The sequence below is a fragment of the Microchirus variegatus genome (assembly GCF_963457635.1).
Source record: "Microchirus variegatus genome assembly, chromosome: 8".
NCBI classification, from domain to species: domain Eukaryota; kingdom Metazoa; phylum Chordata; class Actinopteri; order Pleuronectiformes; family Soleidae; genus Microchirus; species Microchirus variegatus.
In genome coordinates, this window is record NC_139809.1 from 7345467 (window position 1) to 7361357 (window position 15891).

Here is a 15891-nt window from a genome sequence, read left to right on the forward strand (position 1 = left end):
TTCTCTCTTGTTTTTTATTGTGCACTCTATCATAACTGCATCGCATGTTTATCAATCTGTTGAAAACTGACTCGTCGTGACTATAATCTTGCATATTTGCATGTATATGTTCATTAATATGTGCTGTCCCGTTGTAAATAAATAAACATAAATAATTACTAACACTGTTGGAGACAGGAATTGTCTGTTTTCTATAGTTGTTGTTGTTGTTGATGATTATGTTCTTCTAATTATTATTATTATCATCAGCATAATTAAGTTTAACTGCTAAATGCTATATTTAATTGCTATTATCCATTAGCTTCCTGGTAAACAGTGCCGTTTCCTGTAAGAATGTAAGAAAGGCTTAACTGATGACGTCACCTGCTGCTCCTGCTGCTGATGATGGCTGATTGTTGTTTTTTTTATAGTTTTACTTCCTCATCAAATATGACATGCAGATAATCGGCTGGCCTCTGAGTCATAGACATGCTCTTTAAAAGAATAATGATGATGTATGCGGAAAGATTATGATGAAAAACACTTTTAATTAAGTTGAGCAATCTGGTGTTAGCGAGTACTGCTGTTTACTCTCACAACATCACAACATTCAGGATGTTCTCTTGATAAAAGTTGTATCTCATGCAGTTTAAATCAAATTTATTTATTTATTCTTTCTTTTTTTTTAATTGGTCCCGCAGCTGCCCTGGGCCTCCAAGGACCTCTAGTGGCGGATTAGTGAAAACAAACAGCTGACATGTGAAGCAACAGCAGCAGCAGCAGCAACAACAGGAGCAGCCAGTGCAGCCGCGCTGTGGATGAACGCTTCACTACAGGATCACAAGTGTTGTTCCACGGACGGACTCGAAGAACACGTCGAGGTTTTAACTCGTGACTTTGGTTTGAGAGACGGACTCGGACTTAAATGGCGGTTTGATGGCGCGCGACTGACACAACAAGTCACGGAAGAGAGGCGCGAGGAGAGACGATGAACTCAGGTAAGTTTGTATTTTCTCTATGTGTGTGTGTGTGTGTATGTGTGTGCGCGCGCACTCGTATTTTTTTTTTTTTTTTGACCACCTCTGTTGGACCATCCATCCATTTGTCAACCGCTTTGTCCTCCACACGAGGGTCGCTGGTGCCAATCCCAGCTGACCTAGGTGGGGTACATCCTGCACAGGTCACCAGTCCATCACAGGGACTTCTGTAAGTGTCCTCGTGGGGGATCAAAGTCTGGTTTTAATGAGGCAGAACCCAATAAATTGTGTTGTGTAAATTAGGATTAAGATTAAAGTGAGGTTAAGGTCGGTGTATGACATGAACTGGTCATGGTTAAAGTTAAGGATGAGGGTTTTGGTTAAGCTCAAATTAATGGAAGTCAGTGCTGTGTGTGTGTGTGTGTGTGTGGGTGTGTGTCTTGGCACTGGTTAAGTAGTATAATATAAATCCAACTCCTTCAGTATAGCTCAGTAGTATTCTTTTACGTTTAAGTTGAAACGGTTTAACAAGCTCAACACGACAGACGTGTATTTATCTATGTTCGCACTGAGCAGCCACATTTCTGGCCATCATCACATTTACTTATACATATTTGTACATCACACATTGACACTCGCTGACTCATTGTGCTAAATGACATGAGATCATTCTTGTAGAATTGCCAGTGTGCACAGAACAGAATAGAGAAATAAGCGATTTGCTGAGGGAGACGAAAAACATCAACAACCCTTCCCGGCACTCCACCACAGAAGGTTTTTAGGGCCACAGTTCAGACAGATGTACCAGTTTACGTGACTGTAGCATCCCCTCCTCCTCCCATCCTTCTCCCACTCCTCATCTCCCATCTGCTCCTCCTCCTCCTCTGCTTGTTGATGAGGGCTTTTAGATGGATTACAGAGCTGCATGTGATATTTGAACCCCATGTAGAGGTGGATTAATACTTTACTGTAGTTTTACACTAAGCTGTCACTAGGTTAGGATCAGAAAAGTTATCCACCAGCCTGAAAATACAGCAAACATACGATATATTGAGATATTATGATATACTTTTGTGTTGCTGATACAGCTTCAGTAAGGCTCTGATTATTATTCAAAATCACTAACTGTTTATTTTTTCTCTTCTAAGGCATGCACAAGCCACCTTTGGCCCCTAAACCAAAAGTGGTGCAGTCCCACAGGCCTGGGTTTTCTCCCTCGACGACCAGAAGAGAAGGCCTTTCCCTGCCCTCTCCTGGCACGGCGAGAAGAGTTAAACCAATACTGGCCCCCAAACCATGCCTCTCTAAACTTACTGCTACGGTGGAATCCAAAGCTATCACTTCAAAGAGCCTTCATAAAACATCTGTAACAGAAGACCCTCAGACCATTGGTCTGCTGAACTCCCAAAATGGAATACAGCAAGAAAACAAAAAGCCAGATTGGGACTATATTATTCCCATTTGCTTGTGCAGCAGCGAAAACTGTCAGTGCGTCAGGAACACATCTTTAGTCGTAAACAAAGTGGAGAAGGAGTTGAAAACATTGCACAAGGGCAAACATGAAGATGGCAGAAAGATTCTCCATGGACCTTCAGGTGCAGAGGATAGCAAAGAAAGAACAGACACTGCCAGCATCCATGTGATCGATAATTCTCCACAAAATGCTCTTCTTCAGCCTCCCTCTGCCAATACCCACCTCAGTCAGCATGAACCTCTTCAAGAAATGCTTCATTTGGACAAAAATTCAAATACAGACATCGGTGCCTCCAGTCCTGTAGTGAACATTAGGGAACAGCCTCTCCCTCACAGAACATGGAGCGATGAGGCAAATGGCAATGTCATACCTCAGAGTTCACTTGGGCACGGACCAAAGGAAGATGCTATTTGTTCAGTGCCCCAACCCAAACCAGCCCATACAAAACCCGTCCCCGTGCCACGGAAACCCAGGACATCTGCTCTTGCCCCTCAGGAAAAGGTGGAGAAGGAGGAGGAAGAGATTATATGCCAGGAAGGGAGAAACGTTAACGTCAGAGAGGTGAAGGTGCCGTCAAAGTGGAAGGACAGCTCTTCCCTATCTGTTAGTGTACCTGTTAAAGCAAACAGTCAGCCAATTGTTCTGTCTGTGAGGAAAGCATGTGCTCCACCAGCTCCTCCACCCCAGAAGAAGGCTTTTCTCTCCGCACCCGAGCAAGTGCCAACTGAGGCACTCGCAAAGGATGTGGAGGAGGAAGATCTGGGCTGGGACAGCAGTATCTATCAGATGGAGATATCAGTCGATGACGAGTACAAAGAGGTGGAGAAGGCAATGGAAGAAAAGGAAGATCAGGAGGGAGTCTACAGCAAACACATATACTGTCATTCTTCTTGCAGTTTGCCTGATCAACTGGAGATCTGTCAGCCTCCTACCATCACTATGGCAGCAGAGAGTGGGGCCGTCAAAATGCGTCCAAAGAAGCCTCAGAGACATTCCAGCCCAATGGCACGCATGCAGAAGGATTCCTTTCAGGAGAAGGAAATGGAGAAATCAGGAGTTACTGAGAGAGGACGGATGATGCTTCCCAGTCCAGATGTTGTTTTGAAGGAGAGAGCAAAGAGGGAGCTGCCTTTGCCTCCACACCAGAAAGTAAACAATAACCACCAACTTACGGCTGGAATCATCAAGCCTCCACGGTCCGGCCTGGGCAAACTGAGAGCCACCAAGTCTTTCTCCGGTGCTGACCTCATCAGCTCTAACAGACAGAGAAAGAACTCTTTCCAGAAACTGAAGGACTTAAAGCTCTCGGTGAAGATGCTGCCCAAGCTTATTGCTAAAGGAAGCCACAGCACAAACTCCTCTGTGAAGGATCATGAACAAAGTGTTGACGATCAAAACGATGTGCTTCAGAATCCCCCAGAGTATCTGAGGGGTGAACGCAAATTCTCCTGCCCTCTAATCGGAGTAGAGCAAAGCGTGGACGGGGAAGAATTTTACTATGAGAACATCCGTCACTATGAGGAGATACCAGTTTACATGAACATTCACGTGGCAGAGGCAGAGGCGTCTCCTCAGGCCTCCCTCTCACAGCCTACGGTGTGGAACAACGAAATGTACAACGATGAGGGCATTTACGAGGAGCAGGAGCCGTACATGTCCTTTGAGAAACACACTGGGATTCAGCTCTGTCAGTCACCAACACAGAGGTACTTTTTTTGTGGTTATCATTTCTGTCTCTAGATCACACCCTTCACTTTTAATTAATGTGTTAATATGAGGTGATTGTTGTCTGAAAGAAGAAACAGCACAGGAAAACACCTGAGGTTTCTTCTAAACCGTTTATCTGTTGAAGAAATCAGGTAGTATAGTATAGTATGGGAAGTATAATTGAGAGAGACGCCATGCTTGTAATCGGATCACCTAAGCTGCACGTTAATGCAAGGTATGAACACGGCCATTGTCTTTCGCTGCAGATTCCTGTCTGGGGAGTTTGACGAATAGGCTACGGTGATAAGCGTGTGCTGCAAAGACTGTGGCTGATGGATTGCGGGTTGACCTAAAAATGTAAAACTCTCTTCAAATAGACACCACGGACAATAAGTAATTATCAGATGGAGAAGCTTTGAAAAGCTTTAGAGAGTTTTGCCTTCACAGTTTGATTTAAAACTAAACCGTCATTAACAGTAGCTGGTGGCACAGTACATTTTTATATTCAGGTTAACTGGCTCCTCGAAAACAAAAACTGTTTGGTGCTAAATTGCCTCAGTAATAATCTTGTGTTGTGTTATGAATGCCCACTAAGCAGAAGTCATTCGGAAAAGTAGAATTGCACATTGTGTGAATGCCACTGCAGCTTAGTGTGTCATTCCTCTGTATAGTTCAAACAGTGCAACAATCACATGTTGAAAACGTGTTCACAAACAGAGCAGTTTCTTCAGGGAGGTGCTGTTGTTTTCACCTTCGCTGTTTCCTTATCTGCTTACTATTCAGCTGCGGTGTTCATTTTGACAAAGAGTGTGATGATTGTGGTGAGTGGTGAGTCAGAGTTGGTATTTGCTTCAGTTGGACTTGAACCAAACCATTGCTCTGTGACTGGACACACACATCTGGGCCAGTGCTGTACTATGGTGATGGTTATCACTAAATGTTTTTATCCGGCTACATCATGTGCTCCCTTTTCCTGTGTGTGTGTTATTTGTTTATGACTCCTTCTCGATCTTAGCAGGAAATACTGCTGGACTGACAAAAAAACCCACAAAAACCCCCACAGATGATATGCTGACATAGGTGTTGTTTTTCATGTTGTCTTATAAATAACAACTACACTGTCTTGTAGCCTTAAAGGTGCATTATGTAATGGGTCTAAAGCAACTGGCCATAGAATCCATGTCACAGAAACTCAGGAATAATGTTCATATAACAAACTGAACTCACCAACAACAACAGTACAGCCAAAATATTTGCATTAAAAAAAATATTTTGCAGACTGCAAATCGTGTTTTGGCATGTGGCGCCACCTACCGCCGTCTACCAATCATTGCAGTCAGTAGAGTCTCAGCTGCCGAGCAACCACGGGTTGCCAGTTACGTCAGTAAACGAAACCTAAAAGACCTTGGTATTTTGAATTTGAATGTAGTAACCGTTTATGGCCACATTCTTACATATGGCACCTTTAATTTTTATTCTGTAAATGTGCCATTTGAAAGACAAATGGTGAGTGACGCGGCTGCCTTCAGTGTTTCTGCAGCTGTGCTGTTTCGTGTGTTCAAGACACCTGAACAGTTTGTTCATGCTCTCTGACAGCTGCCTCTTCTTTATCGATTTAACGCGTTTGCTGTTTTAACAGGAGCTCTGCCAGTGAGGAAATGGCACCAATGGGCGATGTCCCCCCAGATGATGATGATGATGATGACGACGATGATGATGAATTCGAGGCAAACACCTCGTTCTCGGATGAGGAGTTTGAGAATGACAGCAGCTCCATTTCAAGTAAAGGAGATGCTGAGCAGCCAGAGGAGAATCTGGTGAGTAGAGCCGAGTGTGTCATGGTGCATGTGTGTGTGTGCTGTGAGTGGTTTGCTATTAGCCATGTAAAATATGTGTTTTTATACTGTTTTCAAACACAGGTTGGACAAAAGAAGAGCAAGATTCATCACATTGCCACAGAAATCATGAGCTCTGAGAGTGTGTAAGAGTCTTTTCTACTCCTCTTTACCACTGGGATTCAGCCATGATAGTATTTGGTTTTATTTGCCCAAGCATTTTGCCGTCACCCAAGCACGTGTGAGGTGAAAATTATATTTTCTGTGTTTCTCACAACATTGACCTCTCTAAAGTTACTATAAATGTGACCACAGAACAAATGCCACTATTTACAGTTTACTAGAGAATGTTTATTTTGCATAAATTGTATTGTAAGGGGTCCGAAACGCAAAATGCAAAACCTCAGATAAAACCACAGTTGTTAAACTTTTCCCTGTACTTAGAATGAATAATTATACCCGATTGCTTTAATTAACATTCAACCTTTCCCCCCCTGTTTGCTTTTCTAGGTTTGTTGATGTCCTGAAGCTGCTTCATGTTGTAAGAGCACCCACACATCACCCACACATCACCCACACCTCACCCACACATCACCCACACCTCACCCACACCTCACCCACACCTCACCCACACATCACCCACACCTCACCCACACATCACCCACACCTCACCCACACATCACCCACACATCACCCACACCTCACCCACACATCACCCACACCTCACCCACACCTCACCCACACCTCACCCACACCTCACCCACACATCACCCACACATCACCCACACATCACCCACACATCACCCACACATCACCCACACCTCACCCACACATCACCCACACCTCACCCACACATCACCCACACCTCACCCACACATCACCCACACATCACCCACACATCACCCACACCTCACCCACACATCACCCACACATCACCCTAACCCTCACCCACACCTCACCCACACCTCACCCACACATCACCCACACATCACCCACACATCACCCACACCTCACCCACACCTCACCCACACATCACCCACACTTCATCCACACATCACCCACACCTCACCCACACCTCACCCACTCATCACCCTCTATTATTTCCTTCACACAAAAACAGGCCTCGTGTTTGTTGAGATAAGAGCAGAAATTGTTGTTGCTCTGTATATATTTTATTTTGTGCTGGTCTACCGTGACAGTCCACATTCTCCATATGGGTTTAATTTTGCAAACCAGTGGGGCACACCCCGTTCAGGATAAGACTGTTTGCAGTCCCAACTCCCCTCAGTCTTGTCCCACATTCCTCATGGTTTCCCCCCCCTATTTTCAGTGGCAGCTTGAGCTAAGAGTAACACCACACCTACGTCTGGACTTCAACAGAGTCACGTTCTCTCTCTGTGGTTCTCAGCTTGACACGAAATTATATAAAACAAAAAAAGGCAGTGTATAAAAAAAAAAGGGCTTCATAAGTGGTTTAATCATGACTTGCGTCACCCGCGCTCACTAAAAACTAAAATGCTTGCCCTTAAGCTTGTACGATGACGTTTTCACACCATACGTTAGCTCTTATACTGACAATCCGGGTTGCCAACCGTTCCACAAAATCAGGATTAGTTCCGTATTGAACAGGTAATAGACGTGTTCCTTATTTTTGATAATCAAGTCAGTGCAAAACGTGACAGAAATGAGGGGAAAATAAATCCTCCTGTTGTCAGACCCTCTACATCTGTCTGTCATTTATCACTGTCCGATAGAAAATGGGCACTTTTAATTGGTCGGCCAATTCACTGTGTCCTCTGTATCGTAACAGCGGAGACACGGCGGGATGAAAAGATAACATACTGAGATACTGAATATTTTTACTCAACTGTGTACATGTGTCGCGTGTGAGGGTATATCAGCTAGATGTGTGTGTAAAGTGCGATATGTAAACAGTATAACTGTTCCCTATTTTTTTATCAGGAAGTTGGCAACCGTACTGCCAATGCTAACACAGTGAGGGAGTGTATATGAGCAGTGTTATATGTGTGTTATGGTATGACCACAGTTATTGTATCCCAATAAAGACAAAGTACAGCTGCAGGTAAAAGGAGTGCCAATAGTATAGCTTTATCGAAGTTTCTGGTCATGAACCTAAGTTTAAGGACAAATCCTTGTGAAGTGTGTAATAAATATAACACTAATTAGCCATCCAGTGGTTGTCAGGCCATAAGTGAGTGCCACACTCATGGTGGTCATGGCAATAAGTGGAAAATTATGGGAACCAGTCAACAAAATGTATACCAGTAAATACAAATAAGTAAATGAATAGATAAATATTTTAAATGATCTATTCAACATATATAAGCCACAATGTTGACACATTTTTAATACTTAAATATGGATTATTATATGGAAGCGAACAAACGCAGACAGGCACAATTAGTTTGTTACACACAGTTGGCTGACACATGGTCATCACTCAGTCGGAGCCATGTGTTTGCAGTATTTTTGTCAATTCAAGGTTAAGGCCCCTTCTCTGGACAGGATGAATGCAGAAATATGAGCAGATGTGGAGAGACTGAGGTCATGAAAGAAAAATGTAGTAGGACTGAGTCATGGGTGATGGCCAGACAGGAAGTTGTTGTGTCTCTGTAGGTGAATGGAGTCCAGTAATGAGCAACAGTCATACACATAAGAATGCGGAGATGACTTATTGTTTGTTCATTCATCCTAAGGCAACTGGCCATCTTTCCATGAACTGGTAGTAACAACTAAAAATCTAAAAAAATTAAAGGCACCACTTGAGCTTTGAGGCAAAAATCAGTTAACTAAACCCAAACAGCGTTAAAAATGGCAAAAGCTTCAGAATCACAAGCTGTGTCCGAATCTAGTCAAGGCTGCATCCTCCAATCATGCCGACCATGTCAAAGACTTCTTTGCACACCAGCGGCAGAGCAACAAGGAAGGGTGGTGTTAATGCACCTTTCAGCTGTTTTAAAACCTGAAGAACAAGAAATACAAACTATGAATAAATAACTAAACTCTAAAATGGTAATTCAATGATAATTGATATAATTCACTTTTTATCATTTAAAGGTGCATTATGTAATAAATCTAAAGAAACTGATCATAAAATCCTCCTAATATGTCACAGAGACTCAAGAATAATGTTCATATAACAAACTGAACTCATAAACAATAACAGTACAGACAAAATATTTGCATTAAAAAATCTTTTGCAGACTGCAAATCATGTTTATGTTTTGAAATCATGTTTTGACATGTGGCGCCACCTACTGCCGTCTACCAATCATTGCAGTCAGTAGAGTCTCAGCTGCCGACCAACCACGGGTTGGCAGTTACAGTACGTCTGAGCTACAATGGCGGAGAAAACGAGACCTAAAAGACCTAAAAGAGAATTTTGAATTTGAGTGTAGTAACCGTTTTTGGCCACATTCTTACATATGGCGCCTTTAAAATTGACTTACGAAGTCATTTCAACTTCATATTATTTAAACAAGGTCTATTTCTGAAGAGTCTACTTTTGTGGATTAAGAATTTCCATCTCCATTTCCTCCAGTAGTCAGTAAAATATTAAACAAAAAAAGAACTAACTAAATAAAAATCACCACTACGACTGAGGGCCCCGTCGAGACATCGGGGGTGGATAATAAAGCCTAAGGGGCCCTATACATCACATAATAATCGGTGTTATTTGGCTCAGGGGCCCCTTTCAGATTTAAGGAGTGAATAACATAACACATTGTATATGATTAAGGGGCCCTATTAAGCCATATCACATAACATAAGCAGTGTTAGGTGGCTTCAGGGCCTCATTAAAATATGGTGATGAATAACGTAGTAGGAAAAATATCGGAATAGTGGAGCAGCTGCTTGGACTTCAGGGCCCCCTGAGTCCCTCTCTCCTCCACATAAAGTGCCAAAACTCTCTATGTCATCAGAAAAGATGCAGAAATGGCACTCTCATGTTCTTCTGTGTATCTTTATATCAGTCCTGTTTCTGGAGCTTATCTAATGTCTAATCTGTCTGCTGAGCATTATATTTTCTATTGCTGTAGTTTTTTTTTATGTTTCTTGGACGATGAATCAGTCTTACAGTTCCCCAGTATGTTCTCTTGACTCTGTCTGCTTTCCTTGTCTAAAAAAAGGACTTCCGCGAGGCGGTGTCCAAAGCGTCTCGTCAGAATGGGAAGCCTGTGATAGAGGAGCGTCTCCTCAGCCAGATCCTGTATTCCCTCCCGCAACTCTACGAACTCAACCAGGACCTGCTGAAAGAGCTGAGGCAGAGATTGACCAAATGGTACGACATCATCTCCATCATCATCTGTGTTTCACAGAATCTTAAAGCTCCCGTAAAACTCAGCTATTTGCATTTCGTAACAGATAAAAAATATCTAGTGTAGAATTTAAAGGTCCAGTTTGTAACAGGTCTCAAGAAGCAGAAACTAAATATACCACCCATAAGTATGTTTGTATGTGTATAATCCCTTTAAAATCTAAATAGTTTGGTTTTTATAGCTTAGACTAAGTCTTTAATATGTACTTAAGGCAAAAGCCTTGGATTATGGAGGCCACCATCTTGTGCCGCCACATTTCTACAGTTTCCCAAAACAGACAAACCAACCAGTGACTGTCTTTTCCAGTCAGTCCAGACGTGTAACTTTTTCTTACACCCTGTACCGTGTGGATTTATTTAACATTATTTAACATATTTAACATTCCAGCTGTCATTGGGTTATTATTAAACGTTGCCGTTACAGTATTTATCACTTTACATCTTGTAAACAACATTGATGTCAACTTACAATTTAAAAATATGATGAGATTATATCAAATTTAGCCCCTTCAAACATGGAGTTGCCTGACAGCAGCAAAAGACTGTCGGTGTAACTAAACCCACACTCAACTGTACCAAGTCTGTCTGTTTAGTCATACAACAATTATTTATATGGGGAATCACACATTATGTGCAGAGTATGTGGTGTCACAGCATCTACTTCTTCTCAATTCCCTTCATTCCACGTACAGGGAGGAGAAAGCACAGCTCGCTGACATTTTCCTGAAGAAAGGGCCTTATCTGAAGATGTACTCGACATACATCCGCGAGTTTGACAAGAATGTGGCTCTACTGGAAGAGCAGAGTAAGAGGAACCTGGCATTTGGAGCTGCAGTACGTGAATTTGAGGTAACAGCGCTCGTTTGACTAGTTATTGTCTGGGGGGCGGGGTGTGTCTCTTTGTTTATGCATGTGCACAGGAAGTGCAGGTGTATTTGTATCTGGAAAACGGTGTCGTTTACATTTGTCGTGTGTCGTTGTTGTTGTGTTCAAGGCCACTCCACGCTGTGCTGGCTTGGCTATAAAGCATTACCTGCTCAAACCTATTCAGAGGATTCCTCAGTATCAGCTGCTGCTCACAGGTAATTCTTAGCAAACATCAGTTTGACTTACTCAAATCACAGTACACATGACTTCTGCAGATGTGTCATTGTAGGCATTATGCTGCCCCCTGGTGTACAGAAAAAAAAACAAAAAACACTTTGAAGTTCTGCCCTGCTCCTTCAGTCCTCGTATAATAAGATCATTGAGATTTACATCCGATTTAGTGACATAACACAAGCTTTAACATGAGTGGTGGACTTAGGTCATCATGGGTCTAATGTATCAGACGCTCAGTGCCAGAATGTTAAGAATGCAACTCCCGTCGCCCTTTGATAATTACTTTACGTAACCTGCAGAACCTTTTTCGTGCAGGATTTTAATCTCAGATTATGTCCGTGGAATTTACTACACAGTTGTTTGTGTGTAAATTTGTTTCAGACTATCTTAAAAACCTGTCTGAGGACTCGGATGATTACAAGGACACACAAGGTAAAAACAAAAATTCTGTCACACACCCTGTCCTTTAAAATGTGACGGTGTCAGTGGAGTTAAAACATTGCTTGTCGTGTGTTTTTTTTTTGTCTTCACAGCTGCTCTTGTTTTAGTAAAAGAGGTAGCCAATCATGCCAATGACATCATGAAACAAGGGGTGAGAAATGTTAAATTTGACAGTCAGAATATTGACGTCATTAAATGCTCCAAACTCATGACTGAGCTTAACATTTTTCCTTTTAAATCCTTTTAAAGGATAATTTCCAGAAATTGATCCGGGTGCAGTGCAGTCTGAATGGACATCATGAGATAGTCCAGCCTGGGCGGGTAAGAACTTCGAGTTATTTCTGTTAATATTAGAACATTTATGCAAGCAAGTTTCCTCAGATGTCCGGGAATAGTAGATTTTTAAATTAAAATTTGAATCTGACACTTGTTTATGTTGACTCAATGGTTAAAATTCACCAAAGTTCACTCTTGGCCTTGAGAACAGGCTCTTCAGAATCCTCTTTAAAGTTAGGTAATACATTTTTTTTAGTAATGAGTATTATGACGGGAATGGGAAACCAAACTTTTCTCATTTAATAAAAGGTGATTTAATGTCTCACTGTGACATGTTTGTGCTGCAGATCTTCCTGAAAGAGGGTGTCCTGATGAAGCTGTCGAGGAAGGTCATGCAACCCAGAATGTTCTTCCTGGTAAAACACACACCGACAATATTTCTTCCTTTGCTCACTTCCTGCTTTTGAAATACGATTACGAGTGTGACGTGTTCAGTCTGCAGCCTTATCTCATTTTGCTAAGAGATGCTCTTGTCTAGCGCTAATTTAGCGGTGGTTTTCATTTTAAAACACTCTCATCCATGTATATTTATTTATTGTTCTCCTATAATGATCCTATGGAAGTTGTAGATTAGAATCCTTTGACTCTGCTGAGGTCAAGCCTTTGATGATGCACATAAACTTTTTTGATTACCTTGCAAGTTAAGGGGCAAATTAAACCAAACCAATAACATGAAATCAATAACCAAACAAGAAAAGACAGAACAAAATGTATGTCGTTTCTCCTTTAGTTCAACGACATGCTGTTGTACACCACTCCTGTTCAGTCAGGCCAGTACAAGCTGAAGAACATGTTGTGTCTGGCAGGGATGAAGGTGAGAACTTCTCATTTACTCTCACTTTTCATCTTTTCCACAAGCGTATCATCACTGGTATCACTGCTCACACTGGAAAAAATGATTACAGGTGAGCAAACCAAGTCAAGAGGCCTATCAGAATGAGTTGAACATTGAGAGTGTGGAGCGCTCCTTCATTCTCTCTGCCAGGTAAATGATCGGAAAATGAAAGCCACATATCTAATTGATATCCACATAATATCTTAGTTCATGTGTCTTCCACCTTGTTTTCTTGCTTCACAGTTCGGCCACAGAGCGTGATGAATGGTTAGTGGCCATCTCCACAGCAATTGGTGACTACACCCGGAAGAAGATCACTTTTATAAATGGCAAACCTTCAGAAGAGGTAAAACAGCCTGAGAAACACTCTACTACTACAGTGATGGTTGGGTTATTAGAACTGCTAATCAATATAACTCGCATATCCAGGTCGACCTGTCGGATGGTGGTGATGGTGCTCCTTTGGGATCCAAAGCCCCAATATGGATCCCCGACCCAAGGACCACAATGTGTATGATCTGCACCTGTGAGTTCTCCATAGCATGGAGGAGACACCACTGTCGTGCATGTGGCAAGGTAAGGTGGCAAAATGTGACCTACCAGCATATTTAAAGCTCATATGTTGGATATGATTCAAAGCTCACACAGAGTGGTCCTGTTGCACATATATGTTAGTTATGGGGGTCTACTTACATACATTAACTTGTTTTTATGGTCAAAAACCTCTTAGTTGCTTAGTTGCCAATAGAAATCTCTCCTCACTGACGCTGTCCTCAGCCGCGGTGTTTCAGACTGAAATCTCACACCCAGAAGACAGACTGTGTTGTGATTGGCCAGCCAGCGTAGAGCCTTCCCAACCACACCAGCTCTCAGAAGCGCAGCTCCCCCCTCTGGAAAGGTGGATGCACTGCTACTCATTATCAAAACATTGTTTTAACAATGTTTAAAATAGTTTAGTCACGACTCCCCGCCGCAGTCCCTTTTATGACTTTGACCTGAAGTCAGACCCAGCGTCAGAAGACACTGTCGCTCGTGAAACACCTCCACAACGGATGTTATTCTTCTTCTGCGGTTCAATGTATGCAACCGGATGTGCCCGGAGCAGGAGGATCTGCTGTTCAGGAGAAATGCTGTTTATGTAACCAGAAGGGCGATCTCGCTGAGCCCGAGATTACAATAAAACACAGCGTTCTCAGCAGTGGCTGAACTGTTTGTTCCGAAACTTCAGGGCTTCGCAAACGAGGTAATGACGCAGATACACACTAAAAAACAGTGTTAATTGGAACTTCCGGTCTCAGGTCTGCTTTAATAGGATAGGATTTCATATATATATATATATATATGCATATTTGTAAAATAAACAAAATTGGGTAAGCAGTAGAAGAGGGATGGACGGTAGAAGGGTGGAAGGGTACACCCTGGACAGGTCACCAGTCCATCACAGGGCCACTTAGAGACAAACAACTATCCACTCTCACACCTACAGTCAATTTAAAGTGTCTAATCTGCCTCATCCATCCCATTTTAATTGGTATGAAAGGTTGTTTATATTATACTCTTATCATCCTATCAGGTGGTGTGCCAGTCCTGTTCCTCCAAAAAACATCGCCTTGAATACCTAAAGAACCAGTTAGCGCGAGTGTGTGACCAATGTTACGTTGTTCTTCAGCAGCAGAAAAGTAAGGGCGACCGTTTTCAAACGCTCATCCTCACATCTTATTCTCTGTGTATTAAACTGCATGTTCTGATCATCATTTTGTGAAAATTCAGGTGAAAGGTCCTCGTTTTCTGTGGTTTCCCCTGGAAGCAGAGGTGCCTTTGGCTTTACCAGGAAGCATAAAAAGATACCTGCGGCTCTCAAAGAGGTGGCGGCCCGCACTTTTTTTTCACTTCAGAATGTGTTGTTGTTGTTTATATCGGCTGTGCATCTCATCACGTGGGTTCATCATACTTGTTTCAGGTGACGGCAAACACAGACAATTCCTCTATCAGTGGATATCTCCATCTCCTCCGGTCCAAGGGCAATAAGAAGCAGGGGAAGAGGCTGTGGTTTGTCATCAAAAACAAAGTCTTGTACATGTATGCTGCAAGTGAGGTAAACGTCCCCACATAATCTCAAAAAATCCCATTGTCATGATGTAATTGGACTGATGGGAATTAATTCCATGTCTGTATTACATTTGTATTTTAATTGTCTTCATGCAGGATGTGGCAGCCTTGGAGAGTCAGCCCTTGTTAGGATTTGTGTTGAAAGAAGATTCATCTCAGAAGTTACAATTTAAACTCTACCACAAAAACACACTTTACTACAGTTTTAAAGCTGACGACATACAGACCGCTCAGAGGTAGAGTATATAGAGGGATGCTCAACTCTTTATTTCAAATGATGGAGAGAAAAAAACATCAAATAATAATGACACTTTTCTTTTGTTTTCTTTGTTTTATAGGTGGATCAGCTCATTCGGTGAAGCCACTGTTCTGTAATATCATCAAACTGTGTAAAGTTATTCAACATGTTTCTTTTTTTAATTAACCATGTTTTACCTCAGTGCTGCTGTCAGAATTCTGTAAAATGTATATTAGATGTAAATACAAGTTATTTAATTGTTTTAACCATTTATTGTAGTGACATTTATATTCTTTTTAGAGCAATCGTGTAAAGGTGGAAATTATGGTTTTTTATTTTTTATTTTATTAAAGTGATTCTTTTACATCAGGAAAATTATTCAAGTTATTTTCTTGTACTTACTTATACTTAAGATCTGGTTTTAATTTAATTGTATAATAACCTGCTTGGATACCCTTAGTACACATTTGTCAATAAAAGCCCCCATCGATATATTTTTAATGATAAATACTGTCATATT

At 41.9% G+C, this 15891-nt stretch overlaps 1 protein-coding gene across 1 annotated transcript; it reads left to right on the forward strand.

The window, feature by feature from the left end:
• The first annotated feature begins 876 nt into the window (after nucleotides 1-876).
• Nucleotides 877-15643, forward strand: LOC310930687 (FYVE, RhoGEF and PH domain-containing protein 6-like). Its single transcript, XM_083893729.1, has 21 exons — nucleotides 877-977; nucleotides 2105-4136; nucleotides 5777-5954; nucleotides 6057-6118; nucleotides 6483-6513; nucleotides 10124-10275; nucleotides 11004-11160; nucleotides 11306-11393; nucleotides 11794-11844; nucleotides 11946-12004; nucleotides 12103-12174; nucleotides 12477-12545; nucleotides 12920-13003; nucleotides 13095-13174; nucleotides 13268-13370; nucleotides 13454-13600; nucleotides 14598-14703; nucleotides 14795-14889; nucleotides 14985-15119; nucleotides 15230-15369; nucleotides 15472-15643. The coding sequence occupies exons 1-21, from the start codon at nucleotides 968-970 to the stop codon at nucleotides 15506-15508; spliced, it is 3888 nt and encodes a 1295-aa protein (XP_083749855.1). The 5' UTR covers nucleotides 877-967; the 3' UTR covers nucleotides 15509-15643.
• Nucleotides 15644-15891: the final 248 nt, after the last annotated feature.

Bases quoted from the DNA above. Each gene is read 5' to 3' on its own strand.
- LOC310930687 (XM_083893729.1), top strand. The intron at 6,514-10,123 runs GTAAGAGCACCC...GTCTAAAAAAAG, and splicing joins TCCTGAAGCTGCTTCATGTT to GACTTCCGCGAGGCGGTGTC. The intron at 13,004-13,094 runs GTGAGAACTTCT...AAATGATTACAG, and splicing joins TGTGTCTGGCAGGGATGAAG to GTGAGCAAACCAAGTCAAGA.